Here is a 13358-nt window from a genome sequence, read left to right as displayed (position 1 = left end):
TACTCCAAGTTCCCCTTACGCTTTGTGGTGATGGCGTGGATCATCTGTTATTGTGTCCATAACCATGCCTTGAGCTAGTAATATTCAAGCTTCTGCATCAGAAGGCATAGACATAACTAACACTAATGAAAAGTTTTTGGCAAGTACCTATAGTACAGGGGCCTTCCAAATGGAGTAGAGCTGGGTTAAAAGCTGTATGGCGACCCTTAACATAGAGGGTCATGATAAAATGATACTAATACAAGCTGTTATGCAACTGTTACATCTATGTGGTTCTGTATCAATACAAGTGTAGCAACCTGTGCTTCAGGGGAAGAGGTTGTAGCTGGAATGGAATATGCTATGGATGATTTTGTATGCCTGGGACCCTTTCAGGTTATAAGTAGGGGTCTACCAAAGTTGAGGAGGCAGCTAACCAATTTCATGGGCAGATCATACAGCAGGTCATCATAATCATGGGCTGAGAGCGGTAGGGCCCCCCACACTTCTGGCTGAGGAGCCCCAGCAGTCCTGCCCTTTCCCACAGATTGCCACATGGCCCAAAACTGCATCTTAATTACCCTGATTAAGCCCAGGGAATGCATTAATTCAAATCTTATTAAGCGTAGATTAATTGGCTTCCAGGGTGATTAAGCTGAGGTTTCAGGCCATCCCCCAGTGGCAAGCTCCACACTTTTGGCAGTCTTGGTGCAAAAAAAAGAAGAAATAAACTTACCAACAAGGAGAAAAGCATGCAGGAAGCTCTGTGATCTTGGAGTATTTGGTAAGGTGGGGGGGGAAGCAGCCCTGTCTCTGTTTCCTGTCATTTTGCATAACCCCACCTCCCTTCCATAGCCCCGATCCTTCATTTGCATAACCCTGCCTCCAGTCCTACACTCCCACTTGTTTCCTTGCCCCTCATTCCATCATTTCACAACCCTGTCCCGTTCCATCCCTCTCCCCCTGACCCATTTTGGGAATCACTCCTCATTCCATTATTTGTATAACCCCATCCCCTACAGAGACAGCCCTGCATCCCCACCCCATGCTCCAAGACTGCAGGGCTTCCCATGTGCTTTTTTTTTCTTATTTGTAAGTGTTAGGGGATGGGGGGGGTTGTTTGTTTGTTTTGGATTTTGGCTGAGGTTTGTTTTGTTTTTTTGGGGGGGGTTGCATTGAGCCTGCCAAAAGCATGGAGCCCACCTAAAATCATGGTTTCCACAAAAATCACACAGTTGCGAGTTTGGTAGATCCTTAGTTATAGGCAGTCACTCTAACTACTATAAAGGTATAGCTCATTTATTTTTTGCAACTTATTGAATGGTTGCATCAAAACCAAATTATGAATAATGTTTCTAATTCTATAAAATTTAATAATTTCCTCCACATTTTCCAGTGTGGCCAGTAATTTTGGAATATTGGGGCATTGAATAGTCCTCTAGAGCAGTGGTTCTCAAACTTTTTTTTTTTTTTTGTGTGGGCCACTTGAAAATTGCTGAGGGTCTCGGCAGACCACTTAAACATGTTTTCCCCTACAAATCAAAGCACACAACTCATATTTTAATATCAGTAGTCTTACTTTTCTAATGCAATGGATGTGGCTGTTTTCTTGAGCAAAGTTCTGGGAAGTCGGGTGTAATGTTCGTCAGCTTTAGCCTTAGGTCACCTTTGTGCAGACCACCTGAATGGAGCTCGTGGACCAGTGGTGATCCACAGATTGCAGTTAGAGAACCTCTGTTCTAGAGTTTTCTTTTTGGGAATTCTTCCTAAATTAGAAACATATGGTTGTTCCTACCAGTATAATTCCACCAGTCGGAGCTCTAGGCAGCTTGAAGCTGCTGCTTGGAGCAGAGTTAATGTAGTGGTTGAACTGATGGTGGCTGCTAGGGGTGTGCAGAACAGACTGTATTCGATTCAGATTCAGCTCAAAATGTGGGCAGTGATTCAATTTGTTGATTCAGATAACTATCCCGATTCCATTTGGCCGAATCTGAATCTGAAGATTTGATTCTGATTTGGAGAATCAGTGATTCGGCCATAGACCCAGCTTTAAATGTTTTTTCTACATACCTCGAGGTGCCAGGTGTGGCTTGTGAATGCTGTGATGGTGGGGCAGATTGAGCTTCCCACAGGAGCGCGGTGGGGGGGGGACGTGCTCAGCGGCAAACCTGGAAGTGGTCCAGGTACCAAGACCCAGGAGGTACCTGTCAACGAACCGGGGAGGGTGCAGGGGAGGGCCCTATTTGCACTCCTCTAGCAGACCCAGAAGTGTACCGGAAGTGCATCTGATCCATTTCTGGGTCTGCTGCTGAGCACACTGGGGACCACCCCCCTGTGCTCCTGTGGGACTCTTCATCCTCCCTAGCATCTCAGCATTCACGAGCTGCCTGCTACCTTGAGTTATGTAGAAAAAACATTTAAAGCTGTGTCTATATTCTAGTTTAATGTTCTAAATTGAGTATCTTCATAGAGAGTCATGAAGAGATGCATGGTGCTTATTACCAAGATGTTTCCCTAGAAGCATAACCACGCTGGAAAATGCATTGAAAGAGGTTCCTAAAGTATGAAGAATGAACCTAGTCTTTCTGTACCTAAATATTTAACAAGAATAGGTTGTTAAATATATATGATGTCCAGTAGAATGGAATATCTTGTTTTTTATAATTGGCCAAGAAAATATTATTTTAAAAATTAACTACGGTATATGGCTATTTTCTTGAAAGTCATTTTGAACTTTTAACTAAAAGGGTTATTTGGATACAGTTAGGCAGAGTGTTTTGTGGTGGGGAGGGGCAGTTCTATTCTTTTTTGATTCATTGTTATCTAGAAGTTAACAGATGACACATCAACAGTCTGTATGTTTTATTTTTCCTAGTGACTTTTGTATTTTTCTTATTAGGTCTGTACAAGCTGTGAAGACAATGCAGAAGCAAATGGTTTTTGTGTGGAATGTGTAGAATGGTTGTGTAAGACTTGTATCAGAGCTCATCAAAGAGTTAAATTCACAAAGGATCACACAGTCAGACAGAAAGAGGAAGTATCTCCAGGTAACAAATTTTACTTGCTTTGGGTGCAAATCTGTCTTGGATAGTTTCATTCAACCCCACATGCTTCCCTAATTGCATATGTGTTTAAGTATATAAATTAAAGAAGCTCACCATTTGCCTCACCCTACCCTCACCAGCCATTAAACATAGGTATGAACTTGTTCCAAAGTTACTTGAGCCAGTAAAGAGAGAAACACCTATATTCTGATGATGTTCCACACTAAGGCCAGGTAGAGACATTACCCTTTTATTAGTATAAGTGATCAGAAACCAGTTTATACTCATAACAGAACAGAAATTCAGTGTGCACAGACTGGTTTAAAAATGACAGAACCTGGTCCAACATTTGCCTCCCCCACCAAAGGGTCAATGCGTGTTCTGTTAGCTACTGATCTAAACTACACCATTACAAAACCCCTCCCCCATGTGACTTGGATCAATTCCCTTGGGCCTTTTGAACATCTGTACCTAACTTAAATGGTTACAGACTTTTGTCTAAACTTTCCATGTCAGCTGCATTGAGGAAGTTCTTTAATACTTGGCAGAGCTCTCAAAAAATTGTGGGAGTTAATTGTTTAACTTACTTCAATAAGCCACAGCAGGGAAAACATCAATAGGGTCTTGTTGTGGTCCTCTGGAGTTCTGTTATTGAAGAAGTGTATCACTAGTAGCTAATGTGCTTTATCAAAATTAGGTGTCTTTAAATCTTTAATTTGTTATTTTAATAAAAAGTTATTTAAAAGAATTTAAGGGACTGTGTTACACATGGGCATCAGTAGAAATCTTAATAAATACTAAGGGGAGAGGGTTTTTTTGTTTGTTTTTTTTTGCTTTAGAATTCATGTTACTGCTATCATTTTAATTTGTTAGTTTGAACTTGGCTAAGTCACCCTGCACTTTTTTTTTCTATTTCACTCTTCAGCTTCATGCAGCTGTCACACAGATTTACCCACCCTTTCTCTAGTACTTCATAGCCAAAGGATGGTGCTCAAACTTACTGCTTATCTTGGAAACTAAACTAAGAGCTTCTGTTTTTAGGATACTTAATTATTTTTTTAAGATACAGGGAGAGTTGAAAGTGGACAGCTGGGCTCACAGTGAGATCATAAAAATAATGTGTATAACTGCTATTGATTGCCTCTAGTTCTGCCTTCTCTACTGTTTTCTCTCAACTTTTTTTGTTACATAATGGTTTCAGATTAGTAGTTGGAGCCCCAGTTTGCCTCTTTACCATGAAATAAATTATCATACAACCTGGGTCCATCTATGTGGTTCTGTATGAATACAAATGTAGCAACCTGTGCTTCAGGGGAAGAGGTTGTAGCTGGAATGCAATATGCTATGGATGATCTTGTATGCCTGGGACCCTTTCACGTGAGCTTTGTGGACTGACCCCCTGGACCTCCTACCAACCTGGGGCTGGTCCACCCCAGCTCAAACTGCTGTGGTCCCGGGCACACATGTAAATGCTGTGTCTGGGAGCAGTTTTCTTCGGTGCAAACTGTGCCTGAATTTTTCAATTCACCTTAATGGCACGTGTGATGCACCCCTTGTAAAATATAGATTATCTGATTCTTCAAAGATGCTAAGCAAATTCAGCACCCACTGTGTAGTCTTTTTTCTGTGCTCTTGATGCTTATACACTAGAAATTGGAATGAAACTTTTAACTCATTTAGAACAGCTAAATGAACGGCTGTTGGATAGCGACTTCTGGCCTTTCAAGTGATTGTGTTACATATGGCCACTTCAGTTGTGTGTGTTTGGATGTTCTGGAGCAGTGCTTTTCACTGAGGACATAAAAAGTTGCACAGCAACCAACAAACCTTCAGTTCCTTCTCACTGTTCTGGCTGAGAGAATGGAGATCGCTGGTAATGTCCACTTGCTGATTGTGGCATGACTTGTTTTATTTTGCATTTTCTTTTTAATTAGTTTTAGTGTAGCTATAGTAACCTATTGCTAAACTGGGTTTTAGAATTCTATTCTTTTCCCTTTGTAAGGCAGTTTAGTCTCCTATTGGGATTCATGTCTGTGGGTTTGGGTTGTTGGTTGTATCCGTGTTGGTCTTAGGACATAGGCAGACAAGGTTCTTTGGGTAAATCCGATATCTTTTATTAGACCAACTAAATAGTTGGATAAAAGTTCTTTGCAACCTTTTGGGCACAAACTCTCTTCGTCAGGCATAGGGAGACTCTGCTGGTGTTGTGTGTTCCTTAAAGTAGAAAAGCTTTTCAAAAAGTCCCAAGAGAAAGAAGTCATTCCCCCAACCCATTAAGAAAATAGCATTTAAAGATTAAATTTTGGTCCATCTCTTGCCTGAGCAGAGAGATCTTACTTCTCAGTTCCTCCAGTGATTGTGGAAAGGGTTCTGTTCAAATACCCTCTAAGTTTGGTGTTAAAGCTGTTGTCACCATCACACTTGTTATTGGTGCTTTCAGAGCTTGTGAGCTTAGTGCCAACCTGCTTGATCCCAGCATTCTCAACACAAGGGTTATCGAGCTTGTGAGCTTAGTGCCAACCTGCTTGATCCCAGCATTCTCAACACAAGGGTTATCGGTGTCATAACTGATGCCCATTATGTCTTTTCACTTGATTTCTTGACCGTTAAGCTTGAAACACACTGGTTCATGTTTGATACCAGCTTACACAGTACCAGAGGGGTTTACTGTTTCATTTGGAATCTCCCTTTGGTTTCTTCAGAGCCAATTTTGGGTAGGCCAAAGATTATTTCAGAGGGTTTCCTTATTGAAAGGGTACTGGCAGACGTTACATTTATGGTGTGAGTAATGTGTTAAATTGTAAGATGCCACACATTTGACCAATTTATGACATAATAAAATAGCAAACCAGCTACAAAGATGTTCTACATTACCACATTTATCTGAATCCAAAGTGACTTTAAATTTGAGATGATTTCCCCCAGTAATTAGATTTTATACATGGAAAATAAATTTGTTAAATTTTCCATGTATAGAATATAATTAATGGAAATATAAATTTATCCCCCAAGAGCAGGGCCTGCCTCTTCCCCACCTTGTCCCTTTGCTGCATGCTCCTGTTTCCCCTCCCTCCAACCCCTGCACTCCCATGCCACTTATCTTCTGCTGCTCTGCTCTGCTCTACTTCAGCTTTAGGACACTCAGCAGTCCCACCTGTATGGCTTCCCCCAAGCCATACAGGTGGGATCGATCACCTGCATGCTCTCCCCCTTTCCCCTCCCCCCATGGGGCTCCCCTGTATGCACACCCCCACCCTCACAGCACAAGCTGCCCCAGCCTGGGGCTCAGCTCAGGGCAGGTGGTAGTTAAATCTCAGACAACAAGGCTTTTATTTTTCCCCCCTGCGCTGTTTGGATAGTGGGGGAAAAGAGGGGGCAGGTGGGACACACCTTGTCTTGGATTCCTGTAAATATGGTAAATATCATTTAAAGCCATGCTGCAGCTTGATGCCCTGTCCATTGCACAGGTAGCTGGCATGTACCCCAGTGTGGTGTATGCAGCTGGGAACTGGGAGTTCTTTCCATTACCAGCTGCACACACTCTTTTTACACTGTGGTGTAGGCACCTGGCAACACATGGGCTGGGGCTATCTCAGATCCTTTCAATCATGCATCCTGTCCAACATGGTAGTACACATAATTTTTGGGATCTGGGATAAGATTTCTCAGATCCCATCACACTGTTAATTTAACATTTTCCAGGGGGGTTATTGTAATAACTGTCAAGCCCTTATAAAGTCTATCCATCATTTAGAAGTGGAAATTTCATTTTCTAAATAAACTAGGAAGGGTTTTAAGAGGACAGGACTAGAATTCAGAATGGTCCTGGTAAACTGGCAGAACAGTCTGAAACAAATGGGATGAAACTCAACTTGCTTTCTTCAGGCATAATCAAGTGTACAAATACAATTTGGGAAAGAACTGGTTGGGCAGCAGTTCTGCAGAGAAGCACTTAATTATTACAGTAGATCACAAATTGACAGTAAGTCAGCAGTGTTGTGCTGTTGCTAATAAATAAAACCAGCACTGTGCTGGGAATGACAAATGGGAATATTACATGCAAGACAGGTGAAACATTTTTTCCAAGTTCTGAAGTACTAGCAAAGTCTTGGATGGATTGACATGTCAGTTTTTGGTACTTCAAGAAAGATGCAGATTGCTTGGAGAAAGTGTAGAAGAGAGGGGGGAAAATATCAGAGGTCTTGTGAATTGTGTGGAAAGCTTGGAAGAATTGGACTTGACTAGTTTAGAGAAAGAGGGAGGAGACAGCTTCAAATCTATTAAGGGTTACTGTAAAGAAAGTAGTTTTAAGTAGAGGTGCAGCGATACATCAGTCCATATCGTATCGGCACCAATAAAAGGAAAATTGACATTATCAGCAGTCAGCCTTTTCTGGCTGATGTGGCTGATAATGTTGCCAATAAATGCCATGTACATGAACACAGTAGTTGCAGCATGCACATGTCCAGGAATGCAGCCTGGCAGCTTGGAGAGCAGCTTCTGGCCGGTAAGTCTGTGGGGGGGAAGGGTGTGAGGGGGGGGACAGATCAAGGCCCCCACAGTGAGGGAGGGAGTGGGACAGAGCTGCAGGTGGCTTGTCTGGTGGGCATTGGGGGGGGAGAGGGCACAGTTCCTGGATGCTGCGTACACCCCAGGGGAGGCATCTAGCTCATGTGCCCCCTGGATCTGCGCACAGGGCAAGGACAGGCTACCTCCTGTTCACTTGGGTCCGGAGTTGCGCCAGCCTCTTCCCAGTGGGGGGACAGGCTGTGCTTGGAACAGACAGGTGGGGGTAGTGCTGGGAGAGGGGGAGCTACAGGGGGGCTATGGCAAATTTGGGGGTGGCTGTAGTCCCCCCCAGCACCACTCCCACCTGCCCCATCTCCGCCTGGCTCAAGTGCAGACCTAGCCCTGCCCTGCCCTGCCACTGGGAAGAGGCTGGCACAGCCCCAGCCCCAAGCATACAACAGGTAGCCCGCCCTCGCCCCGTACACAGATCCAGCGGGCACATTCCTCCCATGCCTCCCCTGGGGTGCACACAGCAGTGAGAGCTGTCTCTGCCCCCCTGCACTTCCTGGATAAGCCACCCACAGCTCTATCCCACACTCTGCCCCACCTGAGCTATGCATTGTCTGTATCAGCCCCACTCCCTCCATCACTGTGGCAGCCTCTACCTGCCCCCCAATGCCCATTTCCCCCACGGACTTACAAGCTGGCTGCATATTGTCAATCAGACGGGTATCAGCCTATATGACTGGTCAATAATCAGCCATCAGTATCAGCTCAAAAAATCTTTATCAGTGCACCCCTAGTTTTAACTTGAAGGTAGTCACAGTCCACTGGAAATTAGTAGTAGTAGTTAGGGCATAAACTGCAGAGAGGGAGATTTAGAAAGTACTTTTTGCCCCCCATCACATATTTCTTAAGCCCCACCCAAATATTTAACCCTATTGTAAAAATAATTGCCTACTGGAATAGGTTACCTTAGGATGTTGTGGAATCTCCTTCTGGGGGTTCTAAGAGCAGGCTAAAGCATTTCTTAGGAATGTTTTAGGTCAGGGCTATCCAACTGGTGGCCTGTGGGCCATATGATGTCTGTGAAGGGTTAACAGGCAGACTCTGAGCTCCTGCCTGGTTGCTGTTGTTTTGCTCTGGCTGCAAGAGCAGTTGGAGTCTCTGGGCTTCCCCTCCCTCCTCTGGCTGCTGCTTCCTGCCTCCAGCCCAGAGGGCAAGGGAGTGTGGCAATGCGTGGTGATTTTGGGGCATGTGGTACAATGGGGTGGGTTGGGGAAAGCACAGGAGCTCAGTGCAGCAGTGGGCACCCACACATATGGTCTCAGGCATGTGATGCAATTGTGGGGAAGGGTCATGGGCACAAGGTGCAGTGTTGGGAGGGTATTTTTGAGGTAAGTGTCCAGGGAGGCTGTGGCTCACCTTGATCTGGCCTGCAGAGTGTGAAGCCCCCACTGGTATGGCCTATGGGGTGTGCGGTTCCTGGCCACTTGAAAGTTATACAGCCCTATTTTAGGTATAACTGACCCTGCTTTGTGGCTTGGAGATAAGTTAGATAACTCACAAGTTCCTTCCATCCCTGTTTTTAGTTTTGGGGTTTTTTCCGTGACACGATGGTTTTCTCTCTTTTTGAATACTAATGGTGGCTTTCTGTCTTATTTCCTGAGCGTTCCTTTCTTAAACCCCTTATTTTAGTAGCATCCTAAGTGATGAAACCTTGATAGGAATACTCCAAACATAATTTGAAGTCTGCTTCCTGAGCTAGACCATCTTTTCAGTAAGATCTACCTGTTGCTCAACTGTAGATGCTTAAGCATATCATATTGTCTTATCTACTTCAGTCGACAAAGCAAGATGTGCCTTGTCCTGAGATGATGTATGTCCTTCAGAGCTGTAGTACCTCTTCCCAAATCTCTCAGATTACTGGAAGTTATGCTAAAAATTGTGATGAATGCTTGAAGCTATAGGGATTCCAGTACAATTCAGAGCAACATCATGATCGCCTGATGGGCATGCTGTGCCCAAAATGAAAGCAAAACAGAACCACCTCAATCATTGTGGCAGATTCAGCTTCATTAACATCAACTAAAGAAAGCTGAAAGAAAGGTATCAGGTTGCAGGTGTAGAGTTTGAATGTTTTTTATTCTCATTTGTCCTACTCACTTAAGTCGTTGCTGCAACTTAATAGGCCAGTCTTTCAAAACCATTCTCAAAGATAAGTAATTGAAGAGGTTAAACCTTCAAAAAAAGGAAACAGACATTTTTGTCAGCTTTCAGTTTCATGTAGCAAATTATCCAGATCTTTCTCACCATGACTGCTTCAACTGCATTAAGCTGCTGAGTATTTAAATGTTTTTCTGAGCATTGAAATGAATATATGATTTTGATCATGGAGGGTCAGTTGACAGCTAGGACACTTTATAAGCTGTTATTGACATAGCAGATACCAAACCTATAGGGGCAGTTGGACTGGCACCTAAATATCCTTCAGACTCTCCTTTTACTTTAATAAAGTAAGTCATTTAAAATAGCCAATAGGATTTTGGTTTTCCTTTTGGTATGGTTTTGGTTTTCTGTTACTGAAAGGTCAAAGGGTTTCAGCCTGGTAAATTACAAAAACAGGTATTGGGTTGCATTAAATTAGCATGAAAACTAAATTAGAAACTTTTGGGGCATCTTAGGTCACTTTCTACCATCCTGTAGCCCATCTCTGCAGTTTCCTTTGGGATACTTCTTTAAATGACATAAGAAAGGTAGCTACTTGGAGTAACAACAATAGTTTTACTGCTTTTTATTGTGCAGCCATCTTCTTCAGATGCTTAGATAGGGATGCATGTGGGGGGAGGGTTGTATAATTTGCAATACTCTCCTTTTTTTTTGGTTGATTGCCTATGAATGATCAGAAATGGAGCATACAGGGCGCGTCTACTTGTGCCGATTTAAGACACTTTAGCTCAATTTAAGGGACATTAAGGGTACACATCTACAAGTGGACACCCTTAATGCACCTTAAAAATGGTGATTTGAGGCTATTCACGCCTAAATTTGATACCTACAAAAGCAGGTATCAAATTTAGGTGCAAACAGCTAAAGTGCATTAACGCATATGTAGACTCATTAAGGCACATTAACACTGTGTATGGACTGACTTGGGACTAACTTTAGTCCCATGTCAGTTCATGGACTGCTTTAATGTGTACACATGTCGACGTGAGCCTAACTAGCCTTAATGCACATTAAAGTAATACATATTACATTTAGGTATGCCTAAATACACATGTAGACATGACCACAGACAAGCACTCGAAGGGGAATTTGCTTACCTGTTTCTAACTGAAGATGTTCAAGATGTTATGTCTGACAAATCCTGTCCTATTGCCCTACTACAATCAAGCCATGTTAACATGGTTCTGGCAGTTGCAAAGGAACTTAGGGCAAGTTGCTTGCTCTGCCGTTTTTCATGCCCTTGGTAAAGTGACGCTTGAGGACAGAGCTGAGCTAGTGCAAGTAGTAAACACTACTACCTAAAATGTTTTCATATCCATTGCACAGGGTGCTTGCAAGTCAGAAGTGGAACACAGACAGCATGTTTGTAACATAGAGATAAATGCATAAATAATTTCCTTTACTACTGAAGTCACTTGTTGAAATCAGACCAGAAAAAGGGAAATATTCCCATTATTGTTCCCCTGAATTATCCTATACCATACTTAAAGCTCCTTGAAACCAGTGCAATTTTGACTGAGTTATCCATTCGTTGACATTTAGTGTAGAGCTACCAAGCTTTGGAGTTGATCCTCTGTAATAAGAATTTACTGCCTTTTCAGGCTTAGAGGGATTGAATTTGTTTGCCTTATTAGGTCTTGGAAGTAGGCATGTGGTTTCTCTTATATTTCCAGGGTAAATCTGCCTTCAGTTCCTTTTGCGGGTGAATAGAAAATGCTCACCATCTTTTGACTCCATGTTCTGTGACGGATTTCTTCAGAAACTCCCTCAAGGGTTCTTTTCTTTCTGCTTCAAGCTGGGTGTTCTTGCCACTTGAAACATTTTAAGGAAATCTCTAAATTCTGGTATCCTAGCTACTTCAGTGCTGCAGCATTGACTGGTGCTATTTGAGTAATGTTTTAATGTTCTCATTCCACCATGCTGTTCTGTGTGCTGCTAGCTACTGCATATACTACTTAGGTTCTGTCTCTTCATTTTTATTTCCATTCTGGCCACCTATCTTTTCCTTAGTAGAGGTCCTTTCTATCCTGCAGTGCCAAAGTACCCAACAAACTTTGGGTTATTCAGAGATTGGGGGATACATACCACTTGTGCCAGTTACTTGCCTTTTTACAAGCTACAACCTGCTTACGCTGAAATGGTGAAAGAAATTCATTTCCTTGGAATCTTTTGAGAAATCTGGTTTTGTGGTTGTACTTTGACAGAAAGAGAAGTTAATAAGGCCTCTCCGAAAATCCAGTCTGGGAAGAGCACAGGTTTTTTTTCCGTCATTAAGGTTGACTGGTCTTTCCTTCATCGTCTTTTGACTAAGATCAAGTGCATGGGAATCAAAGCTAGTTTTGATTTAACGGTATGGGTTCTCCAATGGAGTTGTTGACCAGAGAACTCCTTTTGAAAAGAGGCCTTTTGAATTGCTTTCCAATGCTTTTATTGTTGTGCTTCTATAACACACTTCTATTCAAGTGAGTCTGCGTATCACCCACTCTTTTCTGTGTAGTTAGAAAAAGAAAGCTACTATGAAACTCAGGAAGGGAAAGGGGGAACTGCGCACGCGCACACACACATTCTTAATGTCAAGTTCTCTTTCTGTTACTTCCTGGTTTTTATATCACATTTCCTCCAGATTTTCTGCAGAGAAGACCATAGCTTAAAGAACCTGGAACCATATGCCAACATAGATGCCATTTTCATGGACAGTCTAGCTTGCTTGCTTTTTGATACAGCAGCATTTCCCAACCAGCGTGCAGTCAGACGTTAACAGGTGCGCCGTGGAATGTAGAGGGGCGTGGCTTCTGGCAGGGTGTGGCTCTAGCTAATGCCACCACTGCGACCCTGCACTGCCACCATGCCCCAGCTGGCTGCGTACCACCACTCCCCTCCCTCTGCCTGCCTGCCTGCCTTCCCCCCCACCCCCACTCCACATCCGGCCAGTGTGCTCTGGGATGGAAAAAAGGCCATGTAAGTGCCGTAGAATCAAAAAAGTTGGGAAACACTGATACAGTATAAGTGTCTATTTGTCAATTCTTAGCAACAATCCTTATGGATTATTTTTCAGTTGAAGAACATTTTACTTAAGACTTCTATGGACAGGAGACTTCTAGAGTTCAGGTCACTTTCAGCTGGAACTTCTCACAAAATAGTCCTTATAAAATGAGTCTTTTCAATCTGCTGAGGTTGAATAATTCTTTCCAATTAGTCAAAAGGATAATTCTCTGAACAATGACCATCAGTAGGCTTAGGCCCACCTTTTTGTCACAAAATGAATAAGTACATTTTTCTTAACCTGAGGTGATAGGTGCCACACATTGGCCATGCAAATTTTTAGATAAGAGTTGCTTGTGAATTTCCAACAGTTCTCTCTCTTTTTTTGGTTACCCATGATTCAAAATGATGTGGGAAGATAAGGATTTCTGAACTGTGTAGTAGTGTACATTCCTCTTCCCATTAGTCTCCTTTTTCCATCCAAGTTTCTTGTGTAGATATAGAGGTCTTCATTTAATTCTGGATTTGTTGCATTCCAGTTTTCACATGTGCAAAATTAATTGCCAGATAAAGTTTTTATCTAATACATTTTCCAATTTAATTCCTTAATTCCTT

General features: G+C 42.8%; 1 protein-coding gene across 2 annotated transcripts in view; it reads left to right on the top strand.

The window, feature by feature from the left end:
- Positions 1-13358, top strand: part of TRIM24 (tripartite motif containing 24) — a 76297-nt gene that overhangs the window by 8861 nt on the left and 54078 nt on the right. For both annotated transcript variants that reach the window (XR_002096903.1, XM_019515397.1), the window contains exon 2: positions 2879-3026. Coding sequence is in view for 1 of the 2 variants with exons in the window: in XM_019515397.1 (XP_019370942.1) it covers positions 2879-3026 (148 nt within the window). In the remaining variant the exon portion in view is untranslated. The remainder of the gene's footprint in view (positions 1-2878; positions 3027-13358) is intronic.

This window comes from Gavialis gangeticus, unplaced genomic scaffold, assembly GCF_001723915.1.
Source record: "Gavialis gangeticus isolate Ggan-Ray unplaced genomic scaffold, GavGan_comp1, whole genome shotgun sequence".
Lineage (NCBI taxonomy): Eukaryota > Metazoa > Chordata > Crocodylia > Gavialidae > Gavialis > Gavialis gangeticus.
Note: the sequence above shows the minus strand (reverse complement) of the source record. Positions and strands in the feature narration are given on the sequence as shown.